This window comes from Aptenodytes patagonicus, chromosome 18 (assembly GCF_965638725.1).
Source record: "Aptenodytes patagonicus chromosome 18, bAptPat1.pri.cur, whole genome shotgun sequence".
Taxonomy (NCBI): Eukaryota; Metazoa; Chordata; class Aves; order Sphenisciformes; family Spheniscidae; genus Aptenodytes; species Aptenodytes patagonicus.
In genome coordinates this window covers 11,431,145-11,448,405 of record NC_134966.1, presented here as the reverse complement: position 1 = coordinate 11,448,405, position 17,261 = coordinate 11,431,145, and the positions used below count along the sequence as shown (strand labels likewise).

The 17,261-nt window shown below is 38.2% G+C and overlaps 1 protein-coding gene across 2 annotated transcripts in view; it reads right to left on the bottom strand.

Moving 5' to 3' along the window:
* Positions 1-17,261, bottom strand: part of RABGAP1 (RAB GTPase activating protein 1) — a 75,248-nt gene that overhangs the window by 46,433 nt on the left and 11,554 nt on the right. For both annotated transcript variants that reach the window (XM_076355757.1, XM_076355758.1), the window contains 10 exons: positions 14,951-15,185; positions 14,193-14,397; positions 13,382-13,556; positions 12,877-13,034; positions 9,187-9,297; positions 8,020-8,086; positions 6,417-6,519; positions 5,029-5,198; positions 2,115-2,289; positions 279-372 (listed from right to left, as the gene is read on the bottom strand). In XM_076355757.1, the coding sequence (XP_076211872.1) occupies positions 279-372; positions 2,115-2,289; positions 5,029-5,198; positions 6,417-6,519; positions 8,020-8,086; positions 9,187-9,297; positions 12,877-13,034; positions 13,382-13,556; positions 14,193-14,397; positions 14,951-15,185 (1,493 nt within the window). The remainder of the gene's footprint in view (positions 1-278; positions 373-2,114; positions 2,290-5,028; positions 5,199-6,416; positions 6,520-8,019; positions 8,087-9,186; positions 9,298-12,876; positions 13,035-13,381; positions 13,557-14,192; positions 14,398-14,950; positions 15,186-17,261) is intronic.

Genomic DNA, 17,261 nt, shown 5'->3' with positions numbered 1-17,261 from the left:
ATATTTTAAGAGAGAACCACCTAAAGACACAACATAAGTGAATTTCTATATAGTATTTAAACATGCACTCAAAAATGAAAATACTTAAAACATCCTCTGAAGAAATCAGAAAACACGAAGCCAGTGAATAAGGGGTGTCAGGGGGATAAAAGAGGACTAAATCCATACTAATCTCATCTCAGCTGGCTTCTGGAAATAACAAAAAATCCAAGCAGAAGGAGCAAACAGACTGAGAATATTCAGAATTGTAATTTTCAGAATGTGATTTTGCCACTTACCATTTGGACAGCAGCTCTCCCCATGTCTCAAGAATTTTTTCTGCGCACTCTTTGGAAACATCTCCAGAACCACTTAAGAGTGGTTCGTCATTGTCTGCCAACCAAACAGAGGAGGTGCTATGAGACCAACAGCCATTACTCTACCTTTACAGATTTAAACGTTGCTCTCCTAACGGTATGTGTGTGGCAAGAACAACTCCTCCTCATTTGTGGATGCAGTGCTTGTGCACTCAACACAGAGAAGGCAGAAGTAGACTCTTCTTGGAGGCACGCAGTGATGTGACAAGAGACAGGAAGACAAGCAGCAACACATGAAATTCTGGTTAAAAATCAGGAAAAAAAATTACCATGAGGGCGGCCAAACTGATACAAGGGCCCAGAGAGGTTGTAGAAACTTCACCATCGGGGACGGTCAAAATGCAACAGGACAAGGCTTTAAACAATCTATCTGGCTGGATTCACACTGAGTGGGAGGCAGGATTACAGACCTCCAGAGCTCCCTTCCCACTGAAGTAATTCTATTATTCTACCCCAAACTTTTGGAAGACTACAAAAATTCTCAGAGAGCACAACTTTTTGTATGTGAAAAGCTACAACACTATAAAAGCAAAAAAGACAATAAAATCAACGTGGTTCTACTGAGCAGCTGCAGACTTGGCATGTTGTTGCAGATCCATGAAAGTCCACGAGGTATTTTACTTGAACCTTTTTGTACTTTTATTTTGAAAGCTAGTACTTTTTGATAACTTCCTTGGCTTGAATTAAACAGCTTTTTGAATGAAATGCATTCAAAAATGCAGTGGAGGGGGAGAATTAGCATAATCACAGTAACTCTTTTTGAAACCAACACTGATGTACTCCCAGATATTTTTAAACACTCACAAGCAAGTATCATATACAAAAACTACATTTCACTGACACAGTAGTCAACATTGGTTTTGCATTATTGAGGAAACACATTCTTTTTCATTAAATCTATGCTTTCTCAACTGACATCTGAACTTGTCAGCAAGCTCTTGCAATGCTGCAAGTTGTATCAGTAAAATATATATATACATAAAAAAAACGTTCCTGGTCTAGAAAACAATACCACTGTGGTTTAGCATAGGGGTTAGAGATTGCTAATGAATAACACTTTGCAAAGGAGTTACTTTTCAAACCAACCTTCCCCTCCTTTCCCCCCACCCAAAAGGGAAATTAAAGCACAGAAGTGAAACAATTCACCCAAGGCCACATAGAAGGCCAGCAGAAAAAGTGAAAAAGTCGAAACTCAAGTCATCTACATTTCAGCTCAGAGCTATAAAGCCAGATGTTTATATACTCAGAACTAGTCCATATTTTGGTTTAAGAGAATTTTTAAAAAGCAGAAAAAAGATCTTGAAAAAGCATTAAGTTTCAAGGTGGGCAGGTCCTGGTATAGTTTTATGTGTTACAGATGACTATACTCGCCTTGCTGCTTGCTTATATTTCCAAATAATAGCAGCTTCTCATTTTTACTCTCAAATCTGTTCACAGCTGCTCAGGGAGGGGCAGAAGCTACATGATAATCCCAAATTTTTAGCAGCCTCTTTTCACATTGTTCCAAATATATCACACTGGAGGCTTCACGAGGCCTGGGCTGAGAAAAGCATAGACACAGAAGTGTCAGACAAGGGAGAGGCTGATCCAGGAATGCCGGGCCACTGGTTATCGAATACTCACAGCATTAAAGCAAGAGAAAAAAAAAAATCAGTAGGCCAGATTCTGACTGGAAAGGATTCAACATGTTTCATAACTATGTTATTTACCGACCGCCCTTTCTTTTGAAGTATACAAAGTGTACAATCCACTTCTTACCTTCCTCCTCATCATCCTCTGGAGGAGAAGGAATCATCGAGCCCTGTGACCCCGACTGGGGCAGACGAAGAGAGGGGCTTGCTGTAGTTTTTCTTCTCTCCCTTTCTGATTCACTTTCTAGGCACACAACTTCATATAACGTGTCCGAGTTATTCTTTCTGTCCTTTTGCTTTATCTAGGAAAAAAAGAGTTTCATTTTACTGAGAAAAGCTATACAAATACCCAGATTACTTCACAAGGCTCTAACTTCTCTTTTTGGAATAGGAGAGATGAGAAACATTTTTCATCACATTCTACGGTGAGGAATGTTCAGTCCTTGCAGCACACTTAACGCATCGTGCGGGCCTGCAAGTGTTTCTATCCCTGATGCCCTAGAACAAGCTGTAAGCATATTGTACCCGAAAGGCATGAATATCTGTTACTGATAGGAGCAGAAGCGTCATTCGGGTCTGCCGTGCATAGGTAGCTCATCTTTTCAACCATAAATGGACTGGACACAAATGCATAGAATTTTAAAGCTGTAAATGCATCTGTCCAACAAATGGTCTAAGAGAGGAAGGTTCCTTAATATGAAGCAACTCTGCCTTTATTTAAAGATTAGCGGAAAATTAAAAGCAAAATCTTTAAAATTATGTCTAATTTCTCTCTTTCTGGGGATATTGACGGTGGCAAAAGGAGAGTTTTAATAAAAATTGTTCATATTTATTTTCCCACCGTGGCAATTGTCTTTAGCGATGCTTCCAAGTCATATATCTATATATATATTGCTGCAGGAACACGAATTGTTGAGTCCCAAAGTCTATTATGTGGCCTCATTTTCTCCTTAACTTTCAATGCTTTGATACCTTCCTTTCCTTTAAAGGAAGATTTTTCTTTGCGAAGCGATTCTAAAATTTTAATACAGTCTAAGGATTTAGAACTTTTTTTCATAAAGAAATAAAAATAGAAAGTAGAAAAGGGAAGGTGAAGAAAAGAGGGAAATAAGATTTATAATTATACTCTACACTAAGCTCCCAGTGCTCAGTTTTATCCTTTGGAGTATTAAAAATGAAGAGAAATGAATCAAAACTAAAAATTACTAAATCACTAAATGTAATCTGAGCAAATAAAATCCCTTTGCTTTCACCATTTCCGAATAAAGAAACACTGCCAAAGTAAGATAAGCCAATTCTACACAGCTGTATTTTTAATAGGCTAATCATGACTCCATAGAAACAGGTTTCCCTTCCAGGCTTATCAGGCAGTACATTCTATATTTGTTGCTTCCACTATGAATTTTGACAATCTTCCATTAGTAAACACTGGAAGTTGGATAACCTGACAGTGCCTGTGGAAAAAAGAGAATTAGCTAAGATAAGTCACAATGTCTGTGAATTTGGTAAGACAAAAGATACAGAATTAGCTAAGTAAGATAAGCTTCCTTTAAACTGCCAAACAGAAAAGGCACCTTTTGGAGGCTGCAGAATATTTATAGCCCAATAGCCTTAACTGTTCAAAATCTCTATGCTCCACCTCAAAAATACCCTAAATAAAAAGGCTGATCTCATCCATGAAGAATTTTTCCGCCTTAAATTTTGAAGGAAAGTTTCCAAAATGTTTATTCATATTTTATATAAAAAATAGGACATACGCAAAAAAGAATCCTTAGTGAACCTCATCTTTGTTACTACCAAGATGCCATTATTTGCTAGCACTTTAAGACAAGTGCAAAAAGAACTAAGAAAAGTCTCTTATTTCATTCAAAACCTCTCTAAAAAAGAACACTTATCAAGAAATCAGGATTCCAACCTTGCTTTTTTGGGCTGTGCCCAGAATTATTAAACCTTGAGAGAGCACATACATCCACATTGTTATTTGCTTCTATATATTTTCATTTCTTTAAACAGGATTTTCACTTCAGAAAAAAGCAGGAGAAATGGCAGCTACTTCAAGTACATCATCTCTTTAGTGACTTGGACCTTCAACTTTCCAGCCTTATTTTGAGACCAAGCTATTGCCTTGTACTGTTATTATGAATATCCTGGACAGAAATAATCCTTTCCTTTTTAGTAGATAGGATTAAAAATTAAGTTGGAAAAAAACAGTAAAAGTTTTTAACAAGTTCTAGGGATTTTTTGTGGTTGCTTGGATTTTTTTTCCCCAGGGGAAACTCGGGGTATGTGTGAAATCTCTGCTTCCAGCTACGTACAAGGGGGAATATAGACTTTCAGAAAATATAATTTTTTTTCTAATCTCAGGTGGGTGTTTGCTCATCTAAAAAAAAAATTTAAAAAAGTTGGATTTGTATGATAAAATCAATTTAATGACATATCAGATAGCACGTCACCAGGATTATATTAAAGCCTTTTTTCCTCTTAACCCTTAATTTTACATACTTACCCTACTATACCGTTATGCAAGCAACTCTCAGCATAGCCCTGGTTTGCAGATAAATCCTCTGTTCCTTTTATTTCTGTGGTTTGGCTGGAAAATCCATAAGCCTCTACGTAACTTCGCAGCCTCATCAAAGCTGTCAATATTTGCTTTGAAATGAGGACATCCAGCTTTTTATGGGAACTTTAGATAGCCAGCAATAATTAGCATAATGAAGGATAGCTTTCTGAAAATTGAAGGGCGTTTATTGTACCTCTTTGACTCAGGAGCAAGATGTTGAAATATGAACATTATATTAGTAAAGGTTTTCCAGTCATAGGGAGAAACAACCATAGTGAAATTCTGATCTGACAACAGGCACTAATAACTACAATTCATCTTTACCTCCCGTGCATTTGTATTTATTCAGCATTATGCCATAAACCTACCTCTCAAGTCTCGAAACAATATAACTGACCATACCACAGTTATATTTGAAAAACAACCTTGCCAAATCCCAAATTAACTGTAGATTTTATTTATTTATTTATTAAAGTGTTACCTGTTTCAATTTTAGGAAAAAATTTTCAGTAGAGCTACGTTTGCTGAAGGGCCAGAACAGTCTCTCATTAGGTGAACAAACTCTGACTTTAGTCTCCAGAATGAATCGAACAGGTTCCTGAACCTCAGTTATCACCAAATCCACAGCGGTAGTCATGAACAATACTTTATCTAGAGAGAAACAACAAAGCAATAGTATTAAAAGAAATATTTCAAACAAAATATTCCATAACCTCTTTCCTAGTAACATGAAAGAACAAAAGAAACTTTTTTTCAGAATTCAATTTTTTCCCTAATTTAACATCTCAAACCCCTCGAAATTTCAGAACAGGAAAATAAGATGACTATACACTATTCACTAGAGAGTAAGGAAACTTACGTCTTCAAGCCAAGAAAATTATCTTGTTAAAGAGAAAAATTTTGCTTTTTCAAATCCCACTGAAATGTATCAAAAGTCTTCGTTAAACATTATAAAGGATCTGTATAGTTAACTCCACAGTGCAGATCTCTTGACAGCTAGCCTAATTACATTTTAGTTGTGTTTTGTTTTTACAAGTTCCTTAGACAACACTTAAGTCCCGCCATATTAAAGGTAGCATTTAAGACCATCTCAGCTGTGAGATTCAGAAAATTGACTAGACAGTACGATGCTCCGAAAGGAGGCAACTGGACTCAGTGACCTATGAGATCTCTTCTGGTACTAAATGATAAATTGTGTCCTTTAGGTAGGATGGCAGCAGCAGATTGTACCCAGCTGTACTCCGCAGCTGACTTTTATGACTTTTCCCAGTCAATTCCCATGAACTTCCCCAACCTTTGGCATGCAACTGTGACAATAGATTGAAAAGATGATGATTCAGCTGACAACTTAAAAGAAGTAACGACAGATCTGTTTCAGGACTCGAGAGCAATGCAGCATCAGCTATTTTCAGATTACAGTTGGGAGTGTTTTACTTTCATTTTCATAGGTACAGGAATCCTTCTTCTTTTTTAATTAAAAACTTGGATTCAGGAAAACCTGAACTGACCACAGAAACTAAGCGAAGAAAAAATCTGCAATAGTCATTTAGTGCAATTCTCAATGGGATTCTTAAGAAGCTCTAATGGTGCACAAAGCATCTGCATCCTGCCCCCACACCTACACAGCCTCCTACTGGGATACAGTTATTCTTACAAGGTATTATTACTGAACACAGGAGTTTTCTTCTAGCCTCCTATTTTGTTTAGATTTTTTATGTTACATCTGGTATCCTACTTTCTGAGAATATATCCCATACTATGGATAAAGTCCTTTTGGGGGATTCATCTTAAAAGAAAAGAGAATTGAGCCGATGCCCACTATGTAAGTCATTTGCCCTGGCTAGGGATAACATCTGGCAAAGTTCATACCTTTTGGTGTTTCTTCATTTACAAACTGGAAGTGTGGAGATTTTTGATTCCAGCTCCCAGTGATCACGTATGATTTCCCATCAGAACTTTTACCCATGGACTCCTGGAAACAAGGTAAGTTTATGTATTTTTATTTAAATTAAAGAAATCTCTGTATTATGAAGTCTCAGCCCCATAAAACAGCTACTGCACTGGCAAGAGAAGGGCAAGCATCTGAATGAAGTCCATGTGACACAGTCCTGTAACAGAGATCATCTCTGAAGAAAAGAATAGAGTTCCCATGCAATCTTTGGTCTCCTTGCTGATAACACAAAAAGGCCAATTAATACTAATTGTTATATATGTATGTGGTATGAACATCTGTCTAGTGAGACCTGAAGACCAATAGCTCATTTTGGAGGTGGTCATTTGACAGCAGCTTTCAGCTCACAGAGGTGTAGGTGAGATCACAGCCAAGTACTTGGAAAGACAGGACCCCAAGCTGCAAAGGCTTTACTTTTTTGTTGCCATTGGGAAAAAAAACAACCAAACAACAACAAAAAAAAAACAGAAAAAAGCAAACAAAAAAAAAGAAACACCTTTCAAGCTCCTTTTAAGTTGTTCTGGAAAATCCAAGACAATCCAGTCATTCTGGCCTCATTTTGCATCATTCAGTCTCTGAATGACAGCTGCCTAAGTGGTAAAGCATTTAAACATAGGCGGCTTTAATCATGAACTGAGGGGATGTAGTTCATTGCCTCTAATACAAGAAAACAAATTAAATCAGAACACTCTCTTACAAGCTGCTGAACTTGTAAACTTGGCAAGATGTTTCACATTAACACACCTTCTACTTCACTATGATGTTTTAATATACCAGATGTATTTTATTTTATCCTAAGTAGCTATTTCATAGAGTAAATTTTACTCTAAAACATCTTGAGATCCAGCTTTATTCAGCATACAAAACACGTTATTCAGCTATTAAGAACCAAGTCAATATTTTATCTTTAGTATTCAGCGTGTCTGTCTTCCCACCAACTTTATTTTCCGGGCAATCCAAAGCCTGGTAAAAAGCAAAATTATTCATGTAGTATTGGATCTTTTTGGGTACTCACTACTGTAACAAGCATGTGCTTCATAAATACTAACAAGTTTGTTTTCACAACCCACTTGTGAAGTCAGATGATCTCTATCATCATTTTATAGATGGAAAAGTAAGTCATAAAAATAAAGCACTCGCTAATTCTCAGTGTTATATTTTAAGCCGCTTAGGCCTCAATTTTTACAGTGATAAGTATGCTATACAACTTTTTATGTTCAAAGCACAGCTCTTTAATATTCAGCACTTCCAAAAATAAGGTTCCACGTTTCTCATTTCAGGCCCGTAACTGACCGCAACATTGGGCAACTCCCTTGACCAAGCATCAGGTCATATTCTAACTCTGTAGCAGAGCAGGGATTCAACCCAGCTGCCCAGAGCCTCACCCTCAATAGCATAAGCTACAGCGTCAATCCCCATCAACAAGTGTGCATAAGTGTCTAAATCTTTTCTCTCTATCCTGAGATCACGCACAATTGTAATCAAAATTATTACTGAATTTTGTTAATAAAAGATCCTTACCAAATCTAAAAGGTGCATGTCACCACTCCGAACATCTTTCCCGCGGCTAAGGAGAAGGCCAAAACATCTGCAAAGCCAGGCAAAAAATTAAATCGCAAAAATTAGACTTACTCATAAACAAACCATTAACATTCCTTATCTAAATATTCGCTGTCATACATCATGTGCAGCCCATGAATCCAGTAACAAATGTCAACAAACCTTGACATTTGAAAGCAGCATCAAGCATGTCAAGCAAAACAACATCAAACCAATAATTAAAAATGTCGAGCAAGATTTCATAAGCATATTTACAGTATGATTTTACCCTGCCTACAGTAGCCTGGAAAGTTGTTCAATTATCTTTGTTTGCAAGAACAGTATAAAACAGACACTGCTAACAAAGGTTCCCTATCCCGCAGGACAACTTGGCCTGCATTCTTCTCCCCTTCTTTTTTTTTGGAGACATATTTTCATAGAATTTACCCTTTGATACAGACAAGAATCAGATGAAGCGCAAGGACCTGTCTTTTATGGTTTCATTTCACAAAGACTTTTGGCCCACACAGGTATATTCCACTTCATCCTCTGGTTTACCACACTGTCCTGCATTTCATTCCAGACTGCAAAGGCTGGCGGAAGCTGTGTCTTTTCTCTGTACTATGAGCAGCACTAAACTTCGTAGTCAAAAACCACTAGTTTATTTCTAAGCAGTGAAAGATTTGAAGTGTGAGCTCTCCCCTTCCCTACACAGACGCTTCATATTCTAGAATTCCAGACTGTGGCAGATTCAAAGGATACGTACAACAATATTCTCAGATGCAACAGAGATTAAAGGAAAGCAAATTGAAATAACTCACTGAATAGCCTCAGCATTTAAGACAAACTGGCTACTGAAAATAAAAGCAGTATGTTTTTTAAAAAGATTTTGAAATGGGTAGAGGGGATGCGACCACTGATTCCACAACCAGATCTGTGCAAGATTTGACTGCGCCTGCATTGTGTCCCCTGCTACACAAGCACTGAACAAACCAATCTGATCTTCTGCACAATCCCACTCAAGAGAGAGGCATGGCATTAAATCACACAAATGGAGTATTCATAGAACAATTACTAATCCGCTGCCTCAGAGGAAAGAACACAAAACATAAAACAGATAAAGAATTTTTTAAAAATCAATGAAATTACCTCTCAATAGCAAGTTCTTTATTAGTTGTCTGTTGGACGTAAATCACTATCTTCTTATCAATTCCTTGGCGGAGTTTAAAGCATTGCCTGTCCTTGTCTTTGGGAACCGCACTATTATTTACCAGGAAAGGAAAAAAAAACTCAGAGCGTCATTTATCTGTATTCCTTGCACGTATCAAAAACAGCATCAGACACTCGGTGAAGCCAGCTTCTTACACAAAAGCACTCAAGACCTTTCTTCCTTGCACACTGCAATCAGTAACATGAAAGAAATGGCAACATAATTAGGTGATGTTATTTTATCATCATTAGGTGAAAACCAAGGACACTTAGTTTTCAAAATAAAAACTGTGTTTTTATACTGCATGGCTTAGTGTTGTGAGACTTCCAGCAGCATTTCAAGAAAGTTTCTAAATACTGATTTCCCATGTAACACCAAGTATTATCTGTTAAGCAATTACTTTTAAGAAACTGCATATCGCTTTCTTTCACAAGGGTGGTGACTGCTGCGGCACACAAGCCAACAAGCCAAGACAGTGTATCAACCTTTAGACTACTTCCCTTATTTTTTCTCTAGAAAGCACCTTCTCCTAAATGCCGCAAAAAGAGGGGTAGTGTGCTGTGGTGGAAAAACCTAAAATTACACTTCAATGCTAATATGCACGCTGAAGTTTTAGCATCAATATTCCCTGTTGAGCAGCACAGTTGCACTAAATACTGGACAAACTGAGACTGATGGGTTTTTACTTTCTAAGTCAACCACACGTTCACTTTTCCCTTGGGTATAAAAATAATCCTTATTTTATTTCAGACTTTCAAACTATGCATTGTTACCCCCAGGAGTTGCAAAATGGACTGTGGAGTATTGCCCATAGCTTAACACCTCCAATAAAATTGGGGTTTATTTTCTGACAGCAGGTGCTTACCCAGGCCAGGGAATGGCAGACTGCCTTTAACTGTCAGCAGGAGTTTTGTCTCTGGGGCCAGGACAGTGGATTTACATACTTAGAGCCAGTACATGCAGTCAGACCACATTTCCCCGGCGTGACAGAAATGCACTACTAGTGACCCAGGGTGAAAAGTGAAGGTAGATGAGCCAAGACAGGTTCAGGTACATTAAAGATTGAGATCAGAGACTGAGTATGTGGAAAGTGTTCTCTCAACTTCCAGGTAAGTCTGGGTCTGCACACGAAGGGTCATACGAGGATTAGTGTCAAACTGACAAAGCTTGCTATTTGAACTAAAACCGGCACTGTACGCCCAACGTAGGTAGGATTCTGCTTAGCTGGAGAAAAACCCACTTTTCTTCACCTTGTATAGAGTAGGTACATAGCTTTTAAACAAATGCCCTGTTCCACCCCTAATGCAGCTGTGTTTTTGTGGCCGAAAAGATCTTTAGATACATCTCCATAGCAAAGGCTGAGGTTCAGTCTACAGTCCATGCTGACATCTCCGGGCTGGCTAGGACTGAAACAGCTCTTAGCAGCACAACTTCTGTAAACCATGTAAGCATCAAATCCGAGGCTGGCTTACACTACCTGCACTGCTGTGGCTCTGCCGGCATTGGTACCAAGCCAGCAAGGCTGAACTTCACCTGGCCTATCCCTGTCTGCTGCAGCCGTGCTTCCACCCGCCGTGCACCCCAGTGGCCGCTGCTGCATCCAAGCCCAAGAACTGTCAGCATCTTTCAGGCTCAGGCCCTGAGCTAAATCATTTTTCAGTTTCAATACTTGAGCAGCCCTTTGGAGTGCTGAATAAATACTGGATTATTAAATGGGATTTATTTATTTAATAAATAAAACTTGAGCTGGATGTAAATCCAAGAAGAGAAACATCTCTGAAGCTGTGGCTAGGAGCCGATGTGCTCAACAAGCCAGAGTATTTGGCAGACATGCTGTACTGAAATAAAGACACTTCAGCAATTACAGAACACTATAAATGGTTACATAAAACGTCTAAGGGCACTGTGTATAGGCTAAGCAGAAAAAAAACTTCTTAGCATAAACTAAAAAAGGTCTTTTTAGAAGCCAAGGTTATCCACCATCAGACTTAACATGAAAACAGCATTAGCCAATACAATGTGAAAAGCTGCTCTAATACTCTCACCCTACACCACCACTTGCTAATTACACCTAGTTCGGGGGGGGGGGGGGGTGGGATTAGTTTTGAGAACTCAATCAGAAAACAGAATCAGTTAGAAACAGAGGCAAGCTTTGTTCATAAAGCTTTTTTGATACTGATAAAGAAACACTACAGATCAGAACAGGTGAGTATTTTAATGAAACAGATCGTAGCAAAACCAAGGAGAACTAATATTGATGATCTTTGATAACAAATTTGAATTCTGCCTTCTTTTCAGCTTTCAATAACTAACACAGAGATCAATCCTAAGAAATCACAGGGAAATGGGTAAGGGTGAAGGATTTATCCTTCATATTCTTAAAATGCATGATGTAATGAAAAGTTGCAATCACAAGGAGGAAATAAGGAAAGCTGGATTTTTACTAGGATGAAAATAACAGCATGTCTACATAGGCAATGTCATTGAAGAAATTTACCTTTCCTGGGCAGCACTGGAAGATTTCAGCTTGAACTATGCAACTCCAGTAACTACCAAAGCACTATCATGTCAAGAAGAAAAGGTCCAGCATGTACGATTTCTTCTATTACATTCTGCTCTCAAACTTCCCTAGAGAATTCTCTCTGTTCAACATTTTTAGGAAAGATTGAATTGAATTTATCCCATTCACAGAGCAAAAGCAAACCTAATGACCAAAGTTGAAATGCAAAGTGGTCTTTATGTTCCTAAATATTTCAGCCTTCTGCCTCTACACAAACATCTTTCCCATGACTGTAAGTAAACAACTGTTTAAGAAAGGGTTTTAAATAATATTATTACATTAAATTCTAGACACTTGTTGATCACAAATTCATGATTGTATGGTTGTTTTCTGACACTGGGTTGCATACAGAGCCAGATCTCTGGAGACAAAAAACACATTATGGACAGCTACACCCTTATTTAGTTCTGCAATAGCAATGTGGAAACAAGTCTGAGATCTTGGTCATCAAGCTCTCGGCTGATGAAGCAGTAAGAGCCCTGTACTAGATATTAAAAGTAAATGTGTCTTGTGACAAACAGATTTGGCTGAATACTTCTCTGGAGAGTAACTTATCTTTCTGGGATCAGCAAAATGATTTAAAAAATTGATTTTTTCTGAGTTTCTAATTTTCTCTGCCTTCTTTCATGAGACTTTATTAAAAATATGCACCCTTATGCCTCCTGTGGTATTAACACAGCCTCAGCACCTTTGAAAACCTGGCCGAAAACACACACAACTCTGGATATGAGAGCACAGTCACAATAATGCATTTTCAGCTTCAGCAGCAATTCAGCTGAACACAACTTAAAATGCATTGCATAGAAAAGGGTTTGAAGACAAAAGAAAAATACAAAATAGAAAAAGCACTTTGCAGGTAGCACCAGGTTCAGTTCAATGACCAAGATGAAATAGTCCAGAGGGTCATCACTGTTTTACCTCCCAAAAATATTTATGTCTGGGATTCATTTAAACTAGAATAGGAAACTTTCAAAAAGAGAATTTAGGGATCACCTCAGACTCACACTCTCTATTCATTCACTTTCCAACAGAATCAGATGCTGTATGCACAGAAATGAAGAATCTATACCTGAAATAACCTTTCCCGTCATCTTCTTTGATTTCCAGTGACACGGAGAAGGTGAAAATATCACTGTCTGGAGTCTGTGGGGTGGCAATGGCTGAGAGCGGAGTTTGTTTGGCAGAACGACGGAAGGCAGTGGCAAAGCTGTACAGTATTCGGCTTACCTGCATTTAGACGGCACCGAAGAAAGATCAGAAAACTACAGACATACAGAATGCAGCAGTTGAAACCTACCTGAATTTTCACTAGAGAATAGAATGAGAAGTAACTGTACGAAAATAATTCAGTTTTAGCATCTAATGAACTGGTTTTCTACACTTCTTAAAAGGATAAACTATTAAACGTGCATTCTTATTTCATACCTGACATTTCTGTAATTTAACTTGGGGTAGAAAAAAAACCAAAAGTGATGAATTACATTACTTCTAAAGTGCCTGAAATACTTCAGTTTCATTTCAGTAATAATGTTTACATGTACATAATTATCATTTGACAAAAAGATTCAACTTACAGCCTCTTGGATTTCACATCGGAAGACATGAATCCTGAAGAGTTCTGCATTGTAGTGGCTTTCAGTGAAAGCAAAGCAATCACTTTCAGGGGTTCCATCATGCCCTCGTACACAGAAAAGGATTTTATAGATTGGATAATTTGCTATTTCTGTGTTTGTCTGAGGATCTAAAAGTCTGTTAAAAGAGACAGGAAAAAAAAAAAAAACAAAGCTTGCACCTTTAGAAGAATTATTCCAGCCAGATATTGACTTGCAAGCTTTAACAATTTCATAGCTATGGAGAAAGTATGTCACAAAGAAACTAGCTCCTGGCTGTCATTTACTGCAAAGCTTGACCAGAATAATTGTATTTAAATTGAACAGCATAAAAAAAGCATAATGCAACAGACATTTCCACCAATAATCTCCCCACAGTTTTCAGGGCTTAGCCTTCAAAAAGCTACACTAATATGCAGCAGTGGATAGCCTCATCCCTGTTAAGCCTCATGTATCAGCCATTTTCCAGCCCTACAAACTAAATACTTTCCAGGCTATTTCCAAAGTGTTCATTAATAACCACTCCCACTATGGCTTTGGGGACACCTTGGATCATCATAATATTTCATACTGGTCCTTGGACGTAAAACATCTTTGGTAAACAAATTCAAAGCATCACTTTTCTCAGATCTCTTTAAAACCCACTTTTTCCACTAAACGAAATCCCAAGTTGCTCATGTTTCCTCCCAGGTAAAGTGGTAGCTTGTTTCCTTTGCTAAAAGGAAATAAGATTAAATGCACACGGTCACAGAGTACACCTGAGTGAGCTTCATACCTCACTGTCCCTTCAGAGACATTAGGCACTGACAGAGTCACATCTAAAGAAATCTGGCACTGGCTTCGTAAGATGGACATCATTCTGAGGGCTTCCACTTCACTCCGGGGAGCGTTCACAGAGGCACAGCCTAAGTAGGTGAGCTTGCTGAACACCACGCTGTCCTCATCTGTCATAGGTGTAAAAGGGCTCAAATCCTCACAGTCTAGGGTGAGACACAAAGTTGAATGTAAGAAGCAAGACAAGGCATACGTAAGTAAGTTATCAGAGATTGACTCATCACTAACTAAATGACAAAAGCGACCAAGAAACACATTACAGAAAGTCAGGTCAGGCCAAAATACTATAGGAAAACCCTGCCTGAAAGTGAGTTATTGATGGCAGAGAGCAACTCAGCTATCCCAAGTCTACAACCAGTTCACTCAGACGGCTTCTTTTAAATGAGCGCACCAATTTTCATTACAGCACTAAGATGCATACATGAGCTAAACAGGCTAATATTTTATACAGCCAGGCAAGTAAGCATAATATGTCTGCACACATCTCAAGGCTTGTATAGCAAGTGTTTTCAGAAGAGAGGCCAGTTCAGCATGTTAACTCTTGCATCACATAACCGGGCATTTACTGCACTAGGTGATTATAATGGGAGAAATGGGGAAAGGTTGGTGGCCACACCTGTACCTAAATTCTCCTTCCCTTCCCCACAAAAAGCTAGCTCATAAGATACCACCAGGCATTCCCCATTTTTTTTTTCTAACCTCCCTGGGATGGTTTCACTGGCAAACTCATTTCTGGTTTCTGGAGTCCTGCCACCGACACTGGGTTAATGGTAGAGGATGCTGAAGCTTCAAGGACAACAGGGTCTTCCCCATCTCCATCAGTTCTAACTTCTTCTCCATGGTCCCGGTCACTTGACTGATCTTCCATGGGTGGGTCCATCAGCACGTCTTCAAGCTCCCTCTGCAGCTGCTGTTCGCTTCCATTCCCCACAATCTAGGAGCCACAAACAGAGTTGGGACACAAAAAAAGACTGTTCAAATGAAAGAAAAATACCCCTCAGGCACAGGTTTGTTCATATGGCTTTTTCTGCCAACCAAAGCAGCATTTAACAAATTTAACCTAGTTACAACCGTAAACACAAACTGCAATGTGCAAATGCTCACCAGTATGGATTATATCCTCCCTGCTTTAACAAATCAACAAGCTCAAAGCAGGAATTTCCTAGCACTGGAAAAAGTGAGATTACTTTTAAACTAGTCTTTAATCACCAACTACAAAGACTAGCTTACGACAGAAGAAACTTACAGATGTCCACAACACAATGGTCTATAATAATTCTCAGAATAGTACCAGAAAGGGCCAAACATAATTAAATATGCTACGTGGTTCATGGGTAAGACAGCAAGGTTTCACAGGAAGAGAAGAATCTGGAACAGGATTATGCCATCATGCTGAGGAGAAGAGGTAGCATTGTTTTATTTCCTAACACTCATCTACAGCCTGACTTTGCACTCATTGAAGTCAACATGAAAGCATGAAGCAACCTAAATGGTACAAAATTAGGTCCTAAGCTAGAAAGAGAACGAAGACATTAGTTTCGGCAAACTCTTAGATACTGTATCTAAGGAAACTCTTTGTCTATTCCTCTGCAATTAATAGGGAAGTGGCTGATGCTTTACACAGTTTAGAAATTAAGCACGGAAATGGAGTTTACAGAAGTATTTTACCAGATGGCAGTCAGAGAAAGGTACTTGGTTCCACCATTTCAGCTGCTGCTGGTTATTATTGTTGGCACCAAAACTCAACCCTATAAGCAGATATGCATTTCTATATCCTGACGTCTCTGTAAGCTTACTGACTTAAGACACTACAGACAAGCTAATAAAATCCAAATTGTGCAACTACCCCAAGTTCTTAAAAAGAATGTAAATGAAGTCTTATTAAAGAAAATTTTCTTTTTTTTTAGATCTGTAAAATAAGATAGTAAAGAAAGGAAGTGGTTAAAAACAGGAGAAAGAATACAGAGCAGACAGAAATCTGCCCATAACACAATCTCAGTATTGAAGCAAATTCCATCTGCCTCAAAACTAGCACCTCATAGTAGAAAATTGAATTATCTTTAAAGTACCTGAAGCAATGGCCAAGGTTCTCACATTTTAACAGTAAATAAATCAACCTGAAGTCCAGTTAAGATTGCTGAAATAACACTGGAACAGATAACAGAACACCTTCATGCACACAGATAAGCCTTGCAATGAATTAAATATACTATGAGCAAAAACATCAGACGTCACTTAAATATTTGTACGTGCATTTCCACCAGGCGTGTCTCAGGAATAATTACAGCGAGATTAGAGGTTTCTCAGCCAAGTCAGAATTCTGACATATGGTCATTTCCATCGCATCCCCAAAGACAAACTTCTCAGTTCAGAGGGAAAAGGAAGAAACATGAAGTTTACCTACTGTCTTCTCTTTCACACTCAGACCCACAATCTCCAAACAATTATCAGTATCTGCAGCCTCTTAACTACATTGCATTAAAAGTGTAAACTGCGTTATTAGTTTTCTGGTGAAAAATAACTATTTAATATACAAGAATATTAACAAAGAACAGAAACTTCTGACCAGGAATTACTCTAGAATAGAGCAGAATACAATTACTTTAAGAGAAGAAAAGTCCCAGATCCCTGTTCTGCAGAAGAAAGTAGGCAAAAAATGAAATTCACAGGTAATGAAAAAAACAACAAGCACACAAGATCCTAGAGGCAGGAGGGACATAAAAAAAAAGTAATAACCTAGTGACTGTTTTACTACAGAATCTAAACAACAACAACAAATTCTGTGAGATGTTTATGCTCTTGAAACTCAAGCTCAAACAGAAAGTAATTTTTTAGTATGGATTAAAATACATTCATGTGCTATCCGGGATCATCTGCCAGGAGCAGGACAGAGTAACTGCCTTACTCAGCTGTACATCCACAGAAGTATCAGTAACCTGTAACTAGTTACAGGAATCCACAGATTTGCATTTTCCTCCCAATAATTTTAGTATTCATTTGCATGATCCAT